Raw genomic sequence first — 22853 nt, forward strand, 5'->3', positions numbered from 1 at the left:
AAGGACAAAAAAATTGGTCTATTTAAAAGTTATGGTTATAATGTCCGTTATTTTTCACGTAAATGAGAAAACCCTGGTTCGAGTGGTTTAAGTTCCCTGACCAGGGTGATAGATGCAACAGGATTTGATGGCAGGACTTATGTTTCCAAGAGTGCTTATTCCACATAATCAGATTGCTGAGTCCAAGAGTAACAACACTGTTGATTTACATACATGGCTGCACAGCGGTAGTTGCTTCTGCTGTGTCTTATGCAAAAGTTAGAGAGCAAAGACAAACTTTTCAAGAAATTACTCAGTCAAGTTATTTTTTATTAAAACATATATTCATATTAAAGCCCATAAGCTATCTCAATATATTTTTGTGGGATGAGGTAAGCAATGAATTAAGCATCAAATAATGAAGTATTAAATTCAGCAAGAAATTGCTGTTGGGACTTAAAATTTGAAATCAATGTATTTTGATATTAGTTTTTACAAAGCAACTCATTTTATTAATTTTTAATTATTCTCTAATTATAACACATAAAAGTACAATGTTCACAGCAAATGGAAAAATGAAAAAAATGTTTTAATTTTAGAAAAATGTGTCCCAGATTTCTCTAGGAGAGAGAAGCTTATTAAGAAGTTAAGTCACTGACACTCCCAGCACACCTGGACTTGGTTGTCTGGAATCTTTAACATCTCCTTCCTGAAAAAAACCTGAATTCACTGTCATCTGTGCAATACTACCAAGCTTAGTAATAATGTCGCTTTCTGTTATCATGTTTTTTCCATGTTTCCTGATTCTGGGGTATAGAACTAGTCTTATCTCTTACATGATTCTTTCAGATTGTAAGATCCTAATAGTGATGTCTCCTCTGACAGTCAGACAAGGCCCTGCTTGTTGAAAGCTAGCTTTTTAAACTGACAAACAATAAGACAGAATAGTAGTACAGGGGTTAAGGTGTTTGCCTTGCATGCGGTGCGTACATCCACAGCACTGTTACCCCAGTCCTGCCATGAGTGCTCCCTGAGCACAGAACCAGGTGTGAACCAGAAGCAAATAATAACTTACAAAAGTGAATAAAATAAACGGATAGCAATAATCTCACTTTAGGGGTCATTAGGAAATTTTTGTGCCTCAGCATGAAAATATAATGCCTCTGCTCAAAATAGTTTCTTTGTCAAGAACCTTTATTATATGAAAGCCAACTGCCAATGCAGTTTATTAGAGAAAGAATAAAAATTTCTTCTTTTCTAGACTATTTCATAAGTATAGGTATGATAGTTCATCAAAATCTTATCTTGAATGCTCTAGCTTTTCTCAATAGTATGGGGTCTATACTTTCAGACTCTTGTAGAAGAGCAATTAAAAAATACCTTTTTTTTCTTTTCTTTTAAATACACCCTGATATTTCCTTAACATAATTTGATACTTCATTAGCATAATTTGCCTACTTAAAAATCATGTGGTAGGGTGTTTGCTTTGCACGCTGCCGACCCGGGTTTGATTCCCAGCATCCCATATATGGTCTCCTGAACACCACCAGGAGTGATTCCTGAGTGCACAGCCAGGAGTAACCCCTGTGCATCATCAGGTGTGACCCAAAAAGCAAAAAAAAAAAAAATCGTGTGTGATTTCATTTAGAGAAAGATTGTATTGCCCAAATTATCATGTATCTTATTCTTTTATATGTTGTAAAAAATTACAAAGGCGGGAGCATGTCCCGAACAGTCTGGAGTCCGCTCATCTGGTCTCTTCCGACCTCTCTCGGTCTCTGCTTCTGTGTCTTCTCTTCTGTCCCTGTGTCCTCTCGTGTGTTTCCTTCTCTGTCTCTTCTGTCTTCTTCGGTCTTCCCTGTCTTCTTCTTCTGTCAGCCCTGTCTTCTTTCTCCCTTGTCTTCTTCTTCTGTCTCCCTTGTCTTCTTCTTTTTCTGTCTCCCTTGTCTTCTTCTTCTGTCTCCCTTGTCTTCTTTTTCTGTCTCCCCCATCTTTCCCCACAGTCTTAGTTTATATAGAAAATTACATAGGGTGGTGACACAAAGGTGGGTTGAACATTAAAAAATCAACAAAGAAGGGTAAGACCATATCTAGAGGAGATTAACAAAATCTCATCTAAGGAGATTACTAGGAGATCCTTTCAAGGGTGGGGTCCAAACAAGGGTGTGTCAGGGTGTGTCCCTTTCTTCCTTCCTCAGCTAGTAATCCACTTAAATAGAGTAAATTTACTTCTAATATTTCTAGCCATGTCATTCTGTATGAGCACAGTAAGAGTTATATCAGACTTAAAGTTTGGTTCTGACTAAAGACATTCACTATATATTCTATACCACAGTCCTCAGGCCAGATTAGTCTTCCTAACCCCAGCAGGGTCCTAGTCTCATTATTACTTTTGGGTCATGACAGCATTTGTCTACGACCATACTCTCAACTTATAGTTGAGTATTGTGGCGCTTTGGGCTGGCCCATTTCATTGCCAGGGTAGCTCACAGCTTGCCCTGGGTCCATTCCGTCCCTCATTGGGACCCTGCTTTTGGGGTACTAGGAACTAAGGGCAACTGAGTGGAGAAAGCAGATGCCCAGGAGTAAATATTGGAGTCAATCGGCTCCCAAGTTACAAAGCATATTATTAACTGTCTTTCTGTGTCCATACAAAAGGACATTGCTTTAAGGCAAATTAAGTTCCCTGCAGCAAGGCTAAAAGGACAAACCCCATGTTATCCTACAATATGTTATTATTCATATTTCAGAAAAATCTATATTTTTATTGTGTGAAGACATTCCTTGAAAACTTTTCAAGAATGTTGGTTTTATATACTATTAGTTTAATAGAATAAACAGTATATAATTGTAGAGTTGCCTGTCATGTATATTTTTTCAAATATATTTAAGTAAATGTTTTGAGAGAAATAAAAATATTCGCAGAAAAAAGTAAATATCAGTATTATGGTGACCACATATAGTCAGTTATTTTATAAATGTCATGATGGATTCTCAAGAAAGAGTGTTTTGTATTTGATAATTAGGTGTCCTATTGCTGGTCTTATTTCATTCTTGTATTTGATATTAGTTCACTGTAAATAGAAATATAATTGAAATATTTACAATAAAAATGTATGACCTCCATTATAATAGTAACATCAGTCATTCTTACTAAGATTATTTTCTGGGTTTCTGGGTCACACCCTGTGGTGCTCAGAGACTATTTCTGGCTCTGTGCTCAGGAGTGACCCCATATAGCATGCAGAGGATTGCATGTGGTGTTTGAGATATGATTCAGGGACAGCAAGGCAAAGGTCTTACCTCTCATACTCTTTCTCTGGCCACTGAGAATTTTGTTTCTAAAAATAAAAACACAGGAGGTAGAAAGGAAGTATAGTGGGTAGGGTGATGGCTTTTCACACAGCTGACTCAGCTTCTATCATGAACACCTAAGATTCTAGGAGTGATCCCTGAGCAAAGACTTAGAGGAAGGCTTTAGCACAGCCAGGGTGTCCCCAAAGCAAAATCAGAAGCAAACAAATCGAAATCAAAATACATTTTCAGGGAGTTGGGGGGGCTAGGCGGGGAGGCTTACTGTGGTTCTTGGTGGTGGAATATGTGCACTGGTGAAGGGATGGGTGTTCGAGTATTGTGTAACTGAGACTTAAGCCTGAATGCTTTATAACTTTCCACATGGTGATTCAATAAAAAATAAAAAAAAATTTTAATTTTTTAAAAATTTTAAAAAGGTAAAAAATAATAACAGAAAAAGTATTTAAATATTCTAAAGCCTTTGCCTACCACAGATATACAACACTATTTACCTAGATTATAATAAATTCTTATACTAAAAGAAAAAAAGAAATCAAAATACATTTTAAAAAAAGTCATAACTCCTTATACATTGTTTTTTTGTGATAGGCTAGGTATGTAGTTCATCTTCCTATAAATTATAGCAATTTTTTGCATATATTACACATTTAGTGGATATGTTGAATAAATATCTTGTAAGTACCTTATCCCAAATCATAGTTTATTACTTAACAAGTTTATTATGTCTCCATAGGCAAAGCTGTCTGTACTCTTTGCAATGACTTCATTGTAGGTTCAAAAATCATGAAGTGGATTTTTCTTTGGTTTGATTTGGTGGGGCATCCATATGCAATGAATCTTCGGAGGTTACTCCTGACTCCGCACTCAGAAATTCCTCCTGGCAGTCTCATAGGGCCATATAGGATGCCAGGGATCAAACCCAGGTATGCCTTTTACAAGACAAACATCCTTCCTGTTATAATATCACTCTGGTCCCAATCTTGTTTGTTTCAACAGTATTAAAGTTATTAAGAAATTTTAATTCTATGTCCATAATTTGCTAAAACTCAACTCTAAGTTTTTAAAATTTGCTCCAATCAATATTACAGAATTCTGTAATACAGATTACAGAAGAGGTCACCGTAATCCCATTAGACAAAAGACACATAAAAGCATTTCTAACAGTGATACAGGGGTATTTTCTTAGATGATTATAAATGTTGGTCAAAACCCACTGAATTAGTTGCTTATTCGTTGACAACTGCTACATGCAAATGACTGACTATAGGCGTGGCAATGGATGCTAAGTACTCTTGTACTCTGTAATCTAATGTATGTTTTAATGAAGTGAACAGTGAGATTCCTGACAGGCATCAGCAACTTTGAAATAGAGTCTTCCAAATTTCTCATGCAATTTGAAAGTAATGAGATTTGTTCCATAAAGTGATGAAATTTATGCCATAAATTATCTCTCAAAGAAGAGTGCTTCTTAAAGCAGTATCTTTTCCTTTGTAGAGATCAGATTTTAAATAGTTGTTTAATGGGAAGTTTTTGGAGAAGCAATCTGATCTACATTCTCTTTGATGTATTTTTTTTTCTATTACCAAAGAAATGGAGTACCACATAATACCCCAAACCCAAAATTAGAATAAAAGACATTGTGATGTTAGTGTGTTAAAACTTGATTGTTAGCATATATCACATCCGTCTGTATATCTATCCTTAGCCTTCAATAATAGTCACAAAATTATTTCTAGGGAATCAAGTTTTGTTTCTCAGAATATTTGGGATGTAGTTTTCTTAGCCTTCTAATACACACTTAGGAAAACAGACATTTAAATCAAGACTCATTCTACAAAAATATTTTATATAATACTCAAATGTTTGTGAATGAATTTACTATAATAATGAGTTCCAAATAATTTATTCATGACACCCTCAGAATCTTCCCCCCAGCAAAAAAAAAAAAAAAAAAAAAAAAACCTCTGGGACTGGACCAATAGCACAGCGGGTAGGGTGTTTGCCTTGCACACAGCTGACCCAAGTTTGATTCCCAGCATCCCATATGGTCTCTCAAGCATCACCAGGAGTAATTCCTGAGTGCATGAGCCAGGAGTAACCCTTGTGCATCGCTGGGTGTGACCTAAAAAAAAAAAACACATCTGTGTTTGTGGATAGTGAATAGTGATAGCACACACAGGTAAGCTATTTGCCTGGCATGTGGCTCACTGGTCTCCTCAGCACTTCCAACAGTGATTTCAAGCACAGAGCCAGGGGAAAGCCCTGAGCACCACCAGGTCTGACCGAAACAGCAAAAAAAAAAAAAAGGAAACTCACTTATTATGAAGATAACTTGCTTTTAGCCACAAAATCATTATTAATCTAAATAAACTATAAAAAATTTAAAAATTATCTTGAGGTCCTTCAATTTTCAAGAATGCTTTCATATTAAATTTTATCAAATTAAATTATAATATTATAATATTCTCAATATGTATAATAAATCTAATAGATGGTGACTATTTTCTCGTGGAACTCTATAAACGATATCAGTAATCACCACCACATAAATAAAAATGCCATGGAGTATTGTAATATCACCCATATGTCCCAGTTTTCTGAAGGATTGTATAAGTAACTCTCAAATACAAAATAAAGGTACAGTTTCTATGCATATATAGAAGATTACATGCAGCCAGTCTGCATTCTAATTTAGCCCTATGTTGATTCTCAGTGATGACCACATTAGTTACCAAATTCTCATGAAAAAGAGCTGAAACAATAGTAAGTAGGACATGTGTCTTGCACACCACTGATCTGTATTCAATCCGTGGCACCCCATATGGTCCCCTGGGCCCCACTACCAGGTAAGCCCTGAGTTCATAGCACCAATGGCCCAATTATTTTCTTGAAAATTCACAAAGAATGTATATAATATTTTTTCTGGAATTATTCCATTATATTAATCATCTAATTTACACATTCTCAGGCATTTTTCTCCTTTAAATAAAGCATTACAGGGGTTTGAGCTTTAGCACAGCAGGTAGGGCATTTGCCTTACATGTGGCCGACCCAGGTTCCATTCCCAACATCCTTTATGGTCCCCTGAGCACCGCCAAGAATAACTCATGAGTGCAGAGCCAGCAGTAACCCCTGTGCATAGCCGGGTAGCACTGTAGCACTGTCATCCTGTTGTTCATCGATTTCTTGAGAGGGCACCATAACGTCTCCATTGTGAGACTTGTTACTGTTTTTGGCATATCAAATTCCTCACAGGTAGTTTGCCAGGCTCTGCTGTGCAGGCAGGATACTTTCAGTAGCTTGCTGGGATCTCTGAGGGGGATGGAGGAATTGACAAGTGCAAGGCAAACGCCCTACCCTTTGTGCTATTGCTCCAGTCTGCATTGTCAGGTGTGACCCAAAAAGCAAAAAAAAACAAAAAACAAAAACCTACCACATTATGTATTCCATTATTTCTAGGATTTAGCTATCTTTCCTCTAATTCTCCAAGAATCGAAAAATAAAAATGGTGAGGATTAGCACTTTATCCTCAAGGCCTTCAAAATCAACATTTTAAAAACAATGTGTACTGCCATGTTTTTTTATTCTAATACCAAAGAGAAAAACTGAGTTCTAGTCATATAAACCAGTATGTTAAAAAAGACCCTTTTGATCTAATTATTAATTATGAATAATACATAATTGTTAACTATTTAATTAGATAAATATCAATTATACTTCAGGAAACCCCTTTTAAAAGGGCAGTTAGTCATTATTTATCTTTGCATAGCAGAAGTACAGATCAAAAGCACTGACTGCTTCTGCTTTTACATCCATGTTCCATATTCAAACTGTTTTACAGATTCATAAGAGACATATACTCAGATCTTTTAATATATATGTTAAAATTGTCTTCACTCTCAATTTCAATTTAAACTTATGCAAATCTACCAATAATGGATGATGCTTTTTTTTTCTAAGACTTTCATAGAAATAAACTTTCCTATGAACTTTCTTAGAAAAAAAGTTTACTTGTGTAAACTTTTAGGATGATGTCTTTTAGTCATCTTACCAGATCTCTAGGTCACAAAAGCCATGTACTAATCATAATTTCAGGTTCTTTAAAAAAAAAAAAGTAAGAAAAATGCTTTCCACCTAATTCCTCCAATTTCTTCTGCCCAATTATTTGTTCCAGTCATCTCTGTTCCTCTAAGGATAGCTTTATTGTTTAATCTTTGGTTTCATAGGGACATTTTCAGATTGAATCTATAGTTTTCACATTGAAGAGAATGATAAAAGGAAATGTGTAACCACCTCAGTGCTTAAGATGTAAAGGTTTATTTACTATACTGAACCTCTTAAAGCTTTATCCTGTAAGGTGGGATGGATTTTCTCAGTCTGAACTTAATACTTACTTGTATCTAGGAACTTCTTGCTACTTAAGCCAAGTCACATCAGACAGGCTGGGGAAAAACAGGGGCAGCTAGCTGAAGGAAGCCCAGTGGCTTTGAGCTGATGAGCATATGAAAGGGAAGAGCCAGGATGAAGAAGGGGAGAATGAAAGGGGCTTTTGCATGAGATCAATGGATTAAACTGGATTGAGTGTTTAGAATGGGAGGGGAGGTACTTACAGAGGCTTGAAATGTGAAGAAACAAATGACAAGGAGATGAACTTGGGGGAGCCGATTGATGCACACAAACAAGGGAATCACATGACTGACAAGATTTGGGATCAAGAAGAGAAAGAGAAAATGCTTCTGAGTAAAAGCCAGGTTCAAGGAAGGATTAGACACTGTGGTTGGATGGGCAGGGTAATATGTTAATTGTCTGACATATTTCTCTTTCCCTCTTGTTTCTAAAATCCCTTTGAAAATCAGGTATCCTCTGATCACTAAGCCCTGTGTTCTCAACTCTTCTTTAGAGCATTTCTCAGGATTCCAGCGTGAACACTGCCAGCTCCCACTGACCAGGCACACACGCACCTAATGTCTTTATTTAAACATCATCTGGTAGTGTGCCTTTCCTAGATTCCTCTGAGGATAGTTACCAAATTCCAAGGTTTGAAAACACCAAAATTCCCAAAAGCACAAGTTCTTTCTTTACCTAACTTTACCCTTGTACATTTTTCTACTAACTCACATCTGCAAAAGTTGTAAAAACTCTGCGGCTTATGATGACCTCTTTATGTACTAAACACTCTACTTAGTGAGTTTCTTTATTAGCCGGAATTTCCCGTCTTCTGTAAATCAACTCTTCAGTTTGTTGATTGTTCCTCTGGCTCTGACCTGCATGGAGCAGTGAGAAAGTATCAAGTATCTGATCGTAAAATAAATAACAGTGTTGAGAATACACAGCAGAAAAATCCTAGAAAAAAAAAAAACAACCTAGAGTCAAATCTGGCTTGCCTGTTAATTGCCTATACAACCTAGGCATTAAATATCTGTTCCTTTCTCAACCTACCTCTACAACAACAAGAGGGAAATAACAAATCTTCCCTCATAGGAGTAATATGAAATAAATTGATATAAGTAATCAGGCTTAGTATTAAATGCAGCAGCGAATAGTGTGAAAAACACATTGTTTATGAGCCTGGAGCGATAGCACAGCGGGTAGGGCGTTTGCCTTGCATGTGGCCGACCCGGGTTCGATTCCCAGCATCCCATATGGTCCCGTAAGCATCACCAGGAGTGATTCCTGAGTGCAGAGCCAGGAGTAATCCCTGAGCATCGCCGGGTATGACCCAAAAAGAAAAAAAAAAAAAAGAAATTCAACACTAACTCAACAAATCTTTGTAAAACAACCATTTACTTTGAAGTAAACATTCTGCAATGGAAAATTTGGGGTCACTTCAAGATTTATAATGGCAGAATTAATCCATCAGAATTGCACAGACGAGTCCCTTCTTACACAAAAAAGAAACTGGTCAAACAATCACAGGTATGGAAAAGCAAGTTATTATGAGGTGCTCTGGGTGACTTATATGAGGTAGAGAAGAGAGAGGAGGGAACCTGGAGAGGGAAATCTGCCCCTTTCTCTCTACCCACCTCTGCCCCTCTTGGAAGCAACTAAAGAAATTGAGGACAGACAAGAGTCAGCTGTAAGCCCCTACCAAGCCCAAGAGCACCAAGAGGCAGCAGTCAAGCTATACCTGAAGTCCACTTGTCCTGTGTGGTTTGGGGGTTGTTCCCTGCTACCCAATATCTCACGGAGCCTTGGACTCAGGCCGGAGCAAGGAACTGCTTTTTGCAGAAAAGGAAAATCAGTCCTAGACCTTATTAAGGTTTTAATGTCCATCAGTTTCTTTTTTATTCTCAGAAAAGAAGGGGAGGGAAATTAAGATATGTGCTCCAAAGAGAACAGACTTCTCCAGAGTGGAGAAGCCTGGAGTATGGGTTTGGAGAAGGTTAAGTAAGTATATTTTCCATACCAGCCTTTGCCCCAAATTTTTCGTAAGTAGTTGTTAATGGGGCATTTCCTGGAAGAAAACATTGAAATTCTAATGGTCCATTCTTGTGTTCAGTAGCTGTCTTTAATCTTGGTACTTATGCGATGCTTTTCCTCTCCCAGGTACATTAATACCTGGGGCTAGAATTTTGCAGCTCAGTGGCTTTCCAGGCTTTTGAGATGGGTCTTTTCTTCTCAAAAGACTCCATGCCCTCAGACTGGTTCAGGTTTCAGAGACTGTTTTGGTCAACATGCATTACCAGGAGTAGCTACCCCAATCTCCCAATATCAACAGCTTCCCTTTGCTTTGTGTTGGTGATAATAGATTCAAGCCAAGTCCTTTGTAAAGACCTAGGAAATAGGGGACAGATACTGTTTTTGTTTAGAAATTTCGGATATCTTAATGGGGCTTGCAATAATAAGGTTATCTTACTATTACGAGGAGTGAGAGAATATACAATTCAAAATTCCCTCCAACAAATAATATATAGTACCAAGTCTTATTCTCAGTTTACTGAGATTTTCTTTCCACGTTGGAGTTTCAGGAAATTCCAAACCCTTGAGACATCTAAAATGATTAAACACAAACCACCACATGGCAAAGAGTTTGACCAGTCATGTCCTTCAAGAAAAATATGGGCCCTGTTAGGAAATACCAATACTTTCCTACGGATTCTATGATTAATTCTCATTTTGAAAGTAAAAACTAGCTGAACCTAAACTACTTTTCCTCAGGCAGGAAGCAAATGTCACTGTCACTGTCACTGTCATCCCTTTGCGCATCGATTTGCTTGAGTGGGCACCAGTAACATCTCCATCGTGAGACTTGTTACTGTTTTTGGCATATCGAATACGCCACGGGTAGCTTGCCAGGCTCTGCCATGTGGGCAAGATACTCTCTGTAGATTGCCGGGCTCTCTGAGAGGGGTGGAGGAATCGGACCCGGGTCCGAGGCATCCAAGGTAAATGCTTTATCCACTGTGCTATCGCTCCAGCCCAAAAGCAAATTTAAAAAAAATTTAAACATTATTTGAAGGGTCCTAAACTCCACAGAGTACTTGAGTCAAAGAACACTTACATTTCCCAAATGATATTGGGGAAGGGGGCCAAGAACTCACAATGATCATGGACAGTAGCTGCTAAGACAAAGATGGAGGAATTTAATTGACATAATTGGAGGTAGAAACTGGAGCAAGGGGGCAAAGGATTAGAGACAGTTGTTTCTAGAACTAAATGGCTTAATTAGAGATGGCATTGAGGTCCAAGTTTTACACTGTAACTAAGAAGTAACGCACATGCAAATTGTATAACTTGCATAATTTCTGAGATGTGACTTTTCATTTCAGAATTCCAAATCTCAGTTTCATACTGATAGAGAGCTAACACTTGTAAAACAGGAGTGGCTGCTGCTGTTTGCGGGTATAGACAATTTGTAGAAAGTAAAGAGAAAGCCCTAAATTTGATTATGGTCGGTAAGTACTCTGAACTAAAAAAAGACATTTACCTGTAAAAAAAAAATTCCTTTTCATTTTGTTTTTCTCTAAAAAGTCTCTACTTTCACTTTTAAATAGTGGGTTTCAACACTAGATCATTTGTAAAAAGCAAACAGGCAAGGTAAAAGGTATTCCCTAAACCTTTCAACAGGCAAGACCTGAATGTTTAAAGTCTCCTCTAAAAATTCACATTAAAATTAGGTTAGCTTGAAAAAGATTTCCTTTAAAGGGTACAAAATGCCTAGTGCCATTTTTTATTTATTTCTCGGTGATCCCTTTCTTGCTTGGTAAGAAAAATAACAAATGGCAGAAGCATATTTCATACATCCCAGTATCATTCCTCATTACCAGAAGAAGGCAGAATAATCAAGGCATCTGGAAACCAAATCGGGAGGTGACATGTTAGTAGTCTAAATATTACTTTGGAAATTAAAATCATGAGATACAGGAACAGCCATGTAAGAGCCCTGTAGTTGCTCCCAGCAACCTCCGTCACAACCTGCAACCACTTTGATGTGGAAGCCCAGGTTACCTTCCTGGGGAAGCGTGATCATGCACAAGGGAAATAAAGTTACTGCAGTAAAGCCAATATAAACACTGATGTTTTGTCTTCTGACAGCATATGAATGTGCAAGCATTAAGTTATAGGAGAAAAGGGGCTAATTTTAGATTTGTTCCTAGCCCTCTCCATGTGAATGGTGTCGCTGTGAGCCCAGCAATGAAGTTCACTGTGTTGTAGCAGACTGCGCAGTTCCTGAGTGTGTCAACCCAGTCTATGAACCAGAACAATGTTGTCCTGTCTGCAAAAATGGTAAGACCGCACTGTATTAGCTTTCAAAGAGGGGATAGTACAAAATGCAGTTTTCACCACTTCACACCAGTCAATGCAAGAGCCCTGTTAGATCTTCCTGTGGCTTTTCAAAATGGGCAGAGATTATTTATGTTTCTTATTCCACCTTAAAGTGAAAATAAACCTGCAGTGGTTGAATCACAAAGCTTTCCATCTGGGGAATTAAAGCTCTTATAAGCTGATTTTGTTATGATCCCTTTATTTATCATTGATTTATAAGGAGGATATTCAAGAAGAACACAATATCATCTTTTTACACAGATGAAATCTTTCTTTTGTGGAGGCTATAAAGCTGTTCACCCCATTACATAGTGAATTATCCAGGGTAGGGTAAGTGCTAGGTATTCTGTTTTTCACAAGTAGAAGTCTTTAGGGTTAAGATTATCAAAGAATTAAATTATTTGATTATTAATGAACATGTGTTGAGGTGAGAAAGAGTTGAACATGTAGGGCTTTGATTCTAGGTTTTCATTCAGTGGAAACTTGTTCTCAATAATAATCACAAGATAGGGAATCTTGGTTGATAAAGCTTATGGGTTTCTTTGGGGTCCTTCATGGAATGGAGCTATGGAAATGGCTACTGAACACAAATAACCCAAATCCAAGGTGACCTTGCAGAAAAGAGAGTGAAAGCCCATAAATCAGAAATTCCATAGTGTTCTCCTGCTTAGAGGTCATGTTCATGTAGTACTGAAAAGTAAAGCTTTCTCCTGGCTTTAGCTCCTACTTGAAGAAGTAGTTCTAACTCTTAATTACGGTGAGAGCATTCTAATATTAAACCCAAACATCCTTCTATCAATGAATAGTGCTCATGTTCTTCTATTACACATAGTTTTTTTCTGACTTTGGCACTGCATTAGCTCAACTACTAATCTTATTGTTTGTAGAATGATAAATAGTAATGAGAAAATTAGGTTATTAAGGTCAAAACAAAAGCAGCTCTACTTGTTTGATAATAATTTTTATACCAGCCAAAGGACTCATGAAGAACTCTTAAGACTTTTTTTCTAGTCTCAGTTTTTGCCATTTCTAATCATAGTGCATACGTGTAAGTAAATATTAAACTGTCCACCTGGGTTTCTTCTTTTTTCTCTCATCCGACTGAATTTCAGTGGCCATCTCTCTGACTTAGAGATGAAAATTAACATCTTTTTGTAATTCTAAACTATCTAATATATGAACAGGTATAATCTTTATGACAATACAACTGAAAGGATTTTTTAACATATTCAAAATCATATAGCAAAGAATAATAAGATGGTTGAATCTTTGAAAAACTGGACCTACTAGGAGGAATTGAAGGAGTTAGTATAATTTGTCCTGGAGAGGAGAGAGCTCAGGGAAGGTCTAATTATTATAAAGTATATGAATAGAGAGTCTAAAGTGGAAGAGGACCTGTTACTCTTTACTTTATCCAAGGACAGAAAGAAAAATAATCAACTATCTAATCAATCTCTAAAATTAAGATAGAAAAGTCTTTGACTTAAGATTTTTTTCCTCTAGAAATAGCTATCTAACTAGATCCTGGAGAATATTCTTACTCATCTGGCCTTGGTTGGTTTTGTTTCACATTAAATGTTTTTCCATCAAAATTTTTTTTTAAAAAGAGGGGGACAGAGAGAAGAGATAGTATGGCAGATTAAGTGCTTGCTTTCCACATAAACAACCCGACTTTGATGCCCAGTATCCCATGTGGTCCACCAAGCAGTCCCAGGAATAATTCCTGAATGAAGAAACAGGATTAACCTCTGACTATTACCTGGTGAAGCTTCAAAAAAAATTAATAAAGATTGTCATGGGGCTGGAGACATAGCACAGCGGGTAGGGCATTTGCCTGACCTGGGTTTGATTCCCAGCATCCCATATGGTCCCATGAGCAATGCCACGAGTAATTACTGAGTGCAGAGCCAGGAGTATCCCCTGTGCATTGCTGGGTATGACCCAAAAAGCAGAAAAAGAAAAAAAAAAGGTTGTCATATTTTATTCTGAATGGGTAATACAAAAAAAATCCACCCATACCCTCCCCAACAGAGAACAACTCCAGCCCTCAATAAAGAACTCAAGCATGCTGGACTATATACAGATTAAATACATGTATCTACCATGTTGCTCTAGCTACCCCACAATGCAATATTGAATATGACAAGGTTAATGTCTACCCCTTATGTTAAATCGTCACTCTAACCTAGTCCCATTTAATTTGATGCTACTCAAAATTATGTCATTTTTATCTTACCAGTCAAGATTTGTCTTCAGATAAAACCATTTTTGTATAAAACTACATAATGAATGGACTTTACCTGTTCAATTATCTTACTAGTAGTATCTTGTTAAAAATCCCAGGTAAACAGAAGCTGAGTGAACAAGGCCTATTGTACAAGTTATCTGAGATTTCATTTATGAAGACCCACAAAAGAACGACATGTCACTTCCAAACAAATTTGCATTCTTTTCCAAATAAGACATATTCACCTGTATTTGAGTTACTAGAAAGACTAACTCTGATTTTACTATGATACTTTGGCATATTTTCTGTCTTATTAGTAAATGCTACTAACCAACTGTGCCTATAAAGTGTAAGTACTGGAAAGAAGGACATTTGAAGTCTTCCTATGACCACCTACAGCAAAATTGTATTTTCCTGAGAACATAGTGAGCCCGAGGTTCTTGCTCACCTTATAAACCTATCCTAGAAGACAATCGAGTGATCCCCTTGTAAAAGAGTTTGGGTAATGCTGGGAAATAGATAATTATGATGGATACCAAAACTAGAACCAGATCTTAATCTTGTAAAATTTAGGCCTACTCATTCTATGCACGTTGTCCTGTCATTCATCGATTTGCTCGAGCAGGAACCAGTAACTTCTCCATTGTGAGACTTGTTGTTACTGTTTTTGGCATATCAAATATGCCACGGGTAGCTTGCCAGGCTCTGCCGTATGGGCAGGATACTTAAATAGCTTGCCGGTCTCTCCAAGAGGGATGGAGGAATTGAACCCGAGTCATCTGCATGCAAGGCAAACACCCTACCCACTGTGCTATCGCTCCAGTTCACTCATTCTATATTTTGATTAATTTGCCCTTTCTAGTATAAATTATTTCAAAATTATACTATTTTTTAGATTGAAAGAGATAAAAATCTACTATCTTAATTCTAGGCATAGAAAATAGGGTTTTGATCTGTAAAAATTGGTTTTGTTTTCTACATTTTCTTCAATCTTCACAAATGGTGAAAATTTTAGTTTGCATAAATGTGGATTATCTTGGCTCTCAGATATTTTCCTTTTGCATACTAAGATTGATTTTTCTGCCTTCCTGAATTATAGCTTGCCAAGAGCATGAGATATTAAAAACAGAAAATGAAAGTTTAAAGCAATAGAATTTGCCATATCTAACCTTGATATGCAATACTTTGTTAATACTAAAATCATTTTTCTGATATGGTTGAAGTAAAAAAGAAAAAAAGGAAGTACACGATTATAGATGTAGTTTCCCAGGCAAACAGTTGTTTCCCAAAGAAAATAAAACAAATATCCCTTAAAAGTATTGTTTAATATTTGAAAGTACAGAGTAATGTGCTCTCTAGAAAAATCAATGATAGCTTTTCTTTGCTTTTCAAAATATAATGTTTCAGCAAAACCTAAGACTTGCATTTCTAATTTATTTTCCCTAATGATGTATAAAGCAAAGAAAATTTTAAATTTCTCAGTTTCAGTGAATTCATCAAAAAAAATTTCCAGTTGTATATATAGACAAGTCATAAAATAAATTAAAGTTAGTTAAGTGCTAAGACTATCAATTTAGTTTGAATAAAATTAAAACATTCAAGAGAGATTTAAATGACTCTGTGTGTGTGTGCATGTGTGCATGTTTAAAACTTCTATTTATGGAAGGGATGCAATATTAAAATAGGAATATATTATTTTTAAAAATACAATTAAGCATTTTTCTGTCCATCTTCAAAAACTAGCAATAAAAATAACTCTTTAAAGATATGACAATTTTTAAGTTTTACTTTTCTCAAAATTGTGTTACATTAATCTACATTTTGAGTCCTAGACTTACTGTATAAATTAACATACATGATATAATATGTACATTTATATGTATATTTCTGTTATATGTGTATAATTAACATTATACTATTCCAATGTAAGATTAAATGTACTTACAGAAAGTATTCTAGTTTGGCAAGTCACATAAATATTTTAGATATTTTGAAACTAAATGTAATTTGACTAGCAAAACATTTTATTATTAGACCAAATGATTTTATTGACTGATACAAATCAGTCAATATGTTACTGAGATATATTGTCAATCATTGTATTCATGGTTTTGAAGGAAATCCTGTCTTTTGAAAAAGTGGAGTAAACAGACAGGAAACACCAACACCAAAATCCTTCAAATACAATAAGGGATTTTCATGTGGTTTAAAGCTAAGCTCAATTTGTCAGGAACATTGTTCAAATATTTAATTTCATATGCCTTATTCCATTAGCTTAGTATAGACAAAATGAAGTAGAAATAGATTAGCCAAAATGGTAACTAGCAATGAAGGAAACAGAGGGATAGGCAATGCACATACAAGAGAGGAAACTATAGAACATCTAATACCTTCTAAATAGGCTAAAGAGAACATATGACACATATTGTCAATATCCTTAGTATATAGAAAGTTCTTTGAAAAATGAAAAAATTATTGAAAGGAAATTGGGTACAGGTTATATAAAAGAAATTCATAGGGAATAAAAAACAGATATCTACATGTGAAATTATGCTTCACCTCGGAAGATTAACATTAAAACAATATTAATGGTAATGATTTGTCATGTGTGATACTGCAAATTGGCAAAGATATTAAAGAACAACTTTCACAAATGTATTTTGCTGACTAAATTTTCTTGTAGCTTGAAGTCAACAGTTCTACCACAAACTTTGCCCCATATTTGTGAGTTAAATTTTTCATAGCATTTTACTTTCTCTTTAAATTTTTATTTGAGGGCCACACCCACAATGCTAGGGCTAACTCCTGTCTCAGTGCTCAGAGATTACTTCTGGTGGGATTTGTGATGCCAGGGATCGAACCTGTGTTGGCTGCATGCAAAGTAAATACACTCCCTACGGTACTGTTGCTCTTGTCCCTTAATTTTCTTAGCATTTTATAGTGAAAATAATACTTCAATGGAATTATGAAATATGGTACAACATTTATATACCTTACTGATGTTCTTAAATAAACAAAGACTTGGGGCTGGATAATAGTTTACCAGCTAAGGTGTTTGCCTTGTACACAACTGACCTGGATGTAATCCTGGTAACACTTAAAACAGTTCTTGATCAGGAGTGATCTTTGAGGAATGAGCTAGGAATAAACCCTGAGCACCACTGGGTAGGGCCCAAAACCTAAATAAATGATGAGTAAATAAATGCATACATATGTAAAGATAGGCCATGACTGTATCACTGTCATCCCGTTGCTCATCGATTTGCTTGAGTGGGCACCAGTAACACCTCCATTGTGAGACTTGTTGTTACTGTTTTTGGCATATCAAATATGCCACAGGTAGCTTGCCAGGCTCTGCCGTGCGGGTGAGATACTCTCTGTGGCTTGCCTCGCTCTCTGAGAGGGGCGGAGGAATCGAACCAGGGTCATCTGTGTGCAAGGCAAACGCCCTACCTACTATGCTATCACTCCAACCCTGAAGATAGACCATAGGCTAAATATTAGTCTACTATATGTAACATTCTATAGGTAATATAGTGTGTATATGTACACAGTACATACATTTTAGATGTTATTTAAAATATTTTTATCTTGAATTGCTATGTAATTTTAAATATACATTAAAATTTTACATTCGTAAAATAGTTAAGTACATACATATTAGAACATTAATAGTAAGTTAATGTTTACTTTCAGGGAGTAAATGAAAAGGTACAAAGATAAAAGACAAGCAAATTCCTTTAGTACATTAAATATTTATAGATAATAATATGAAAACAGAAAAGTACGTGAATAGGCAATTCACAAAATGTAAATAATCAAAAATATGTCATTATTCAGCCTCAGTAATAATCAAATTAGATTTTTTTTTTAATTTGCTGGGGAGAGGGAGGAAGCGCAGCCAGCAGTGGTCAGGATTTACTCCTGGATCTGTGCTTTAGTACTATTCCTGGTGATTCTCAGGAGACCAGTTAAGGGGGTCAGCATTGGGCATCCTGTGAGGGTCAGCCACATGCAAGGCAAGTACCTTAACTCTTCTATATCTCTGGGACCCATCGACTACATTTAATTTTTAAAATTTTTGTTATTTTTATATATAATATATGGAAAATTCTGTAAGCACACAAACCAGATGTTTTACTTTAGTCAGTTATCAGGAAAAAAATAAAATAAAAGTAGAAGGAACCTGGGGATGCAGTTCCGTGGTAGCATGACAACCTTGCCTATGTAAGGCTCTGGGTTTGAACTCCAGGGATTCCTAATACCACACACACACACACACACACACACACACACACACACACACTCACACACACAAAATCACATGCAGAAAAGCACACATGCACACACGCACACAAGTACAAGCACACATACACGGACTATGTAGAACTAGAGAACTCTGACTTTATTTCACAGGCATCTCTATGGGGGCAAGAGATAGAACCACACCTGTCAGTGCTCAGGGGTTACTCCTGACTCGATGCTCAAAGTCACTCCTATAAATTTGATTCACAAACTTAAACTGATTATGTTTTAGAATCAACATGTCCAGAGAGATAGTCTGGTGGGTAGGATGCTTGCCTTTCATGTTACAACCGAAAGGTTTGATCCTCAACATCACATTTGGTTCTCCGAGCAACACCAGGGTGAAGTGCTGAACACTGCAGGGTGTGACGGCCCAAAATCAGATAAACAGACAAGGGGGCTGGAGTGATGGCATAGTGGGTAGGGCATTTGCCTTGCACGAGGCTGACCCGGGTTCGATTCCCAGTGTTCCATATGGTCCGCTGAGGACCGCCAGGAGTAATTCCTGAGTGCAGAGCCAGGAGTAACCCCTGTGCATTACCGGGTGTAACCCAAAAAGTAAAATAATAAATAAATAAATAAAAAAGATAAACAGACAAAATAAAATTACACAAAGCAAAATGACCATAAAACTACAATAACAAAATTAAAAACAAGAAAGACCTCATAAGGATTCACATTTAAAAAGTTATTTCAAATCTATAGGAAAAATGCTAACCGTTTTCTTATATAAATGGACAAAACTTAAAAGGCATTCAACAAAATAATGAGTAAAAAACTTTCTAAAACACAAAAATTTTCAAGTGACTTTTATAAAGGAAAATGGGGGATAACGAAAATTTTCATTTTTTTTACAAGTTCACAAAATTTGGCAGTAATGTTATATAAATTTTTCACAAGTTGATAATGGTAAAATTTGAAAATTTAAAATGCACTTTAATTAGGGCTAGGAAATTCACCTACCATACATATTAAAATAATATGGAAAGATCTAGCTATCTCAAAAAGTGTAATGTTGCAACATAAATAAATAAATAGATATGAATAGATTAAAAAGTGACACACGTGAGTTTTATAATTTACATACAATTAAAGTGATATCCACATATTTGATTAAAAATATATTATTATATGAATATAAAAGTTGGTAATTTTAGAGAGCAACTACATTCCTATATCAATCATTTTATGTATACATAAAGCTCAGTTAGAAACCTAAATCTAAAAATAGTAGAAGATTTTTTAATAATGGAATATTACTTAGGACAGGGAGATTTTTGAAACACAAAAGTAAACTAAAAATTTTTAAGGGAAAAATGGAAATGTTAATTAGGTTACATATATATCACTTGTAAATTTATAAATTTCTTCCTGAATTGAAAAAAGATGTAGCCAAATTTTGTAAAAGTGAAACACAAAATATGTCAGAACTAATATTACTATATAAACTCTGCAAGGTGATAAAGTATTTGAACCTTTGTTTAGCATAGCTACTTTTACAAATTCATCAAATGAAAAAATCAGGCTTATATTTTTAAATGTGTATAGAGAGGCACATATTACAGAGTGACTTATAAAAGAAAAACAATAGAAAACTTAAAAGTTAAATCTGTAACAATACAGAAATAATTAGGACATCCTGAACAAACTCCACTGGGTCAGAATACAATATTCATAGTAATGTATTTTTGTTACAAGTAAAACTAGAAAAAGTATTTAAAAATTTTGGTAAGGGGCACAGTGTGGTAACACTTCATCACTGAAACAAATAAGTATTTATATTCTTATATCCCAATGTTAACTTCATAAAACTTAAATTTTGAAAGTAAAGCGAATTTTAATACTATTTAATTCTAGGTAGTGGCTTTATGGATATTTTTCCTTTTTATAAACTATGTTTCACAAATCTGAAGTGATTATGTCTTAAACTCAACATGTTCAGAGAGATAGTCTGATGGATAGGGTGCTTGCCTTTCTCACTGCAACACCACAGTTTTTAAAATTTTCTATAACAAATATGCACAACCTCAATGATTTAAAACTACTTTTTAAAAGAGAAAACAGCATTTCTTAGGGTCAGAGAAGCCTCAAGTATAGTACAAGCCCTAGTACAAGGGTTGAGGTGCTTATCTCACATGTGGTTGATTGTGGTGCTACCCCAGTTTAATCTAGGGCATAGTATATGGTCCCTTAAGCACTGCCAACAGTTCTCTGGGTCCCTGAGCACAGAGCCAGGGGCAATCTCTAAGTACTACCAGGTGTGCCCCAAACATTTTGCCTCCCCCCAAGTTTTTAATTTAAAAGTTGGAAATATCTTGACCAAGATCATGAAGAAATTTCTCACAATTTTTATAATTTAGTACTTAAATAATCAATGGTATACCACTTAGTAGAAATTATACTGATTTCTTTTCATAATTTGTGCTCCTTAATTAGTCAAGTAATAGTTTTATCACTTGACTTTCAGCTGCTTTAACTATGGGAGTCTTTATAAAAAAAACCTTTGGGAAAAAATTGGAAGCCTAATTTAGGAACCTATTAAGGGACAGTTGTTGAACAATTTATTTAAGAATATCCATTTAGATTTTCTTGGAGTTATTTTGCATAATCAGCCTTTAAAGTTGAAAATTGGGTCCAAATCTTTCACCTTAATTTGCTATGTTCTCACTTCCTCTATGGCAATTAGTAACAAGTTGAAACACAAACATAAAACAAACACACTGAAGATAAAAAAAAAAAAGATCTGGCAATTATACATATCTATTTGTTACAGAGCACAGAACCCTTGAAATAGTTTATGATGAAAGCACCTCCTATGAAAGGCAGTTTCAAAGTCTGGATTTTATTGACTGCATAACAGAAGGTCAGAATTATCATATTTGTATAAAGTAGGTGTCAAAACAGGGTAATTATAAGTAGCTATTTTAATGAGCCTCAAACAATAATTTCCTATTGCTTTCATAAGGCTTCCTCCAAAATAGGAAAGGAAATATTTATGTAGTCTTAAATCAACAGGATTCCCTATTAATTCATCAGCAAATTAGATTTCAAAAATATGATTTTACAATGTTGACACAATGAAAATTAAGGTCACATTTATTTCCTGCTAATCACGGTTTTGCTTTAATTATCAGATCTCTCAGAAAATGTAGGGGAAAAAGCTGACGTACAAAAATGTAAACTTTTTCTCTGTGATTTCCCTCAACACATGGGAAATACTTGGTGATGAGTTTTTTTTTTCTCTATGAATATATCTGGAATGTTGAGTCCAGTTATCCCATAATACATACACTTTTTTCCATTTGGAATATACTCTGGGAAGTCCTATTTCTTTTGGAATGCCATGTAATATCTCAATTTCAAAGCTCCACCACAAATGCACTTGAGAGATAGGAAGGGGAAAAATATTTAAAGCATGTATAGTGAAGACTGGAGTGATAGCACAGTGGGTAGGGCGTTTGCCTTGCACGCAGCCAACCCAGGTTCGATTCCTCAGTCCCTCTCGGAGAGCTTGGCAAGCTACCTAGAGTATCCCTCCCGCACGCCAGAGCCTGGCAGGCTACCTGTGGCGTATTTGATATGCCCAAAACAGTAACAACAAGTCTCACAATGGAGACTTTACTGATGCTCACTCAAGCAAATCAATGAACAATGGGACGACAGTGCTATAGTGCTATATTGAATCTCTTGTTACAAACATGTCTATAACCTCAGAGATGATCTAGTTAAAAAATTTGTCTAGTCTGATTGTTGGACATACCTGTCAGAACCAGCCATAGATCGCTATTCTCCGTCCCACCTTCTGTCTTATTTTTAAACCTTTTCTTAATGGAAGACCACTGGAGTCAAAGGTTGTGGACAGAAATCTTCATAGACAACCCTTAACAATAGATAATGATGATGAAAGGCAATTGGGTCCACTAACAGTTTCCTTGAGAGGAACATTTGATTTTAGGAGTAATGAATTGGGGTTATCCCAACTGGGATCCCAATTATGCAGTCTTGCCAAGATTCTTGAACTCGTCGAAATAATCTGCAGAGGCTCAAGACATTAGCCAAAGGGGAGTCTCCCTGATTGTCTTTCTCAAGAGAATAGATGTGGTTGGTCCCTGACAGTCTCTGATCTCTCCTGTAGCCCAGACATAGGCTCATAAAGGCATTCACATGCCACAATTACTGTCACTGTTAATCATGCAGACATAAGTTATGGCAGTTTCATTTCATCCTAACTTCCTTTCTAGTACCTACAGAGGTATTTAGG

At 35.9% G+C, this 22853-nt stretch overlaps 1 protein-coding gene across 1 annotated transcript in view; it reads left to right on the forward strand.

The window, feature by feature from the left end:
- The window catches only part of VWC2L (von Willebrand factor C domain containing 2 like), a 181002-nt gene that overhangs the window by 14705 nt on the left and 143444 nt on the right, over positions 1 to 22853 (forward strand). The window contains exon 2 of the mRNA XM_004601337.2: positions 11892 to 12021. Within this exon, the coding sequence (XP_004601394.1) occupies positions 11892 to 12021 (130 nt within the window). The remainder of the gene's footprint in view (positions 1 to 11891; positions 12022 to 22853) is intronic.

Source organism: Sorex araneus, chromosome X (assembly GCF_027595985.1).
Source record: "Sorex araneus isolate mSorAra2 chromosome X, mSorAra2.pri, whole genome shotgun sequence".
Classification (NCBI taxonomy): Eukaryota; Metazoa; Chordata; class Mammalia; order Eulipotyphla; family Soricidae; genus Sorex; species Sorex araneus.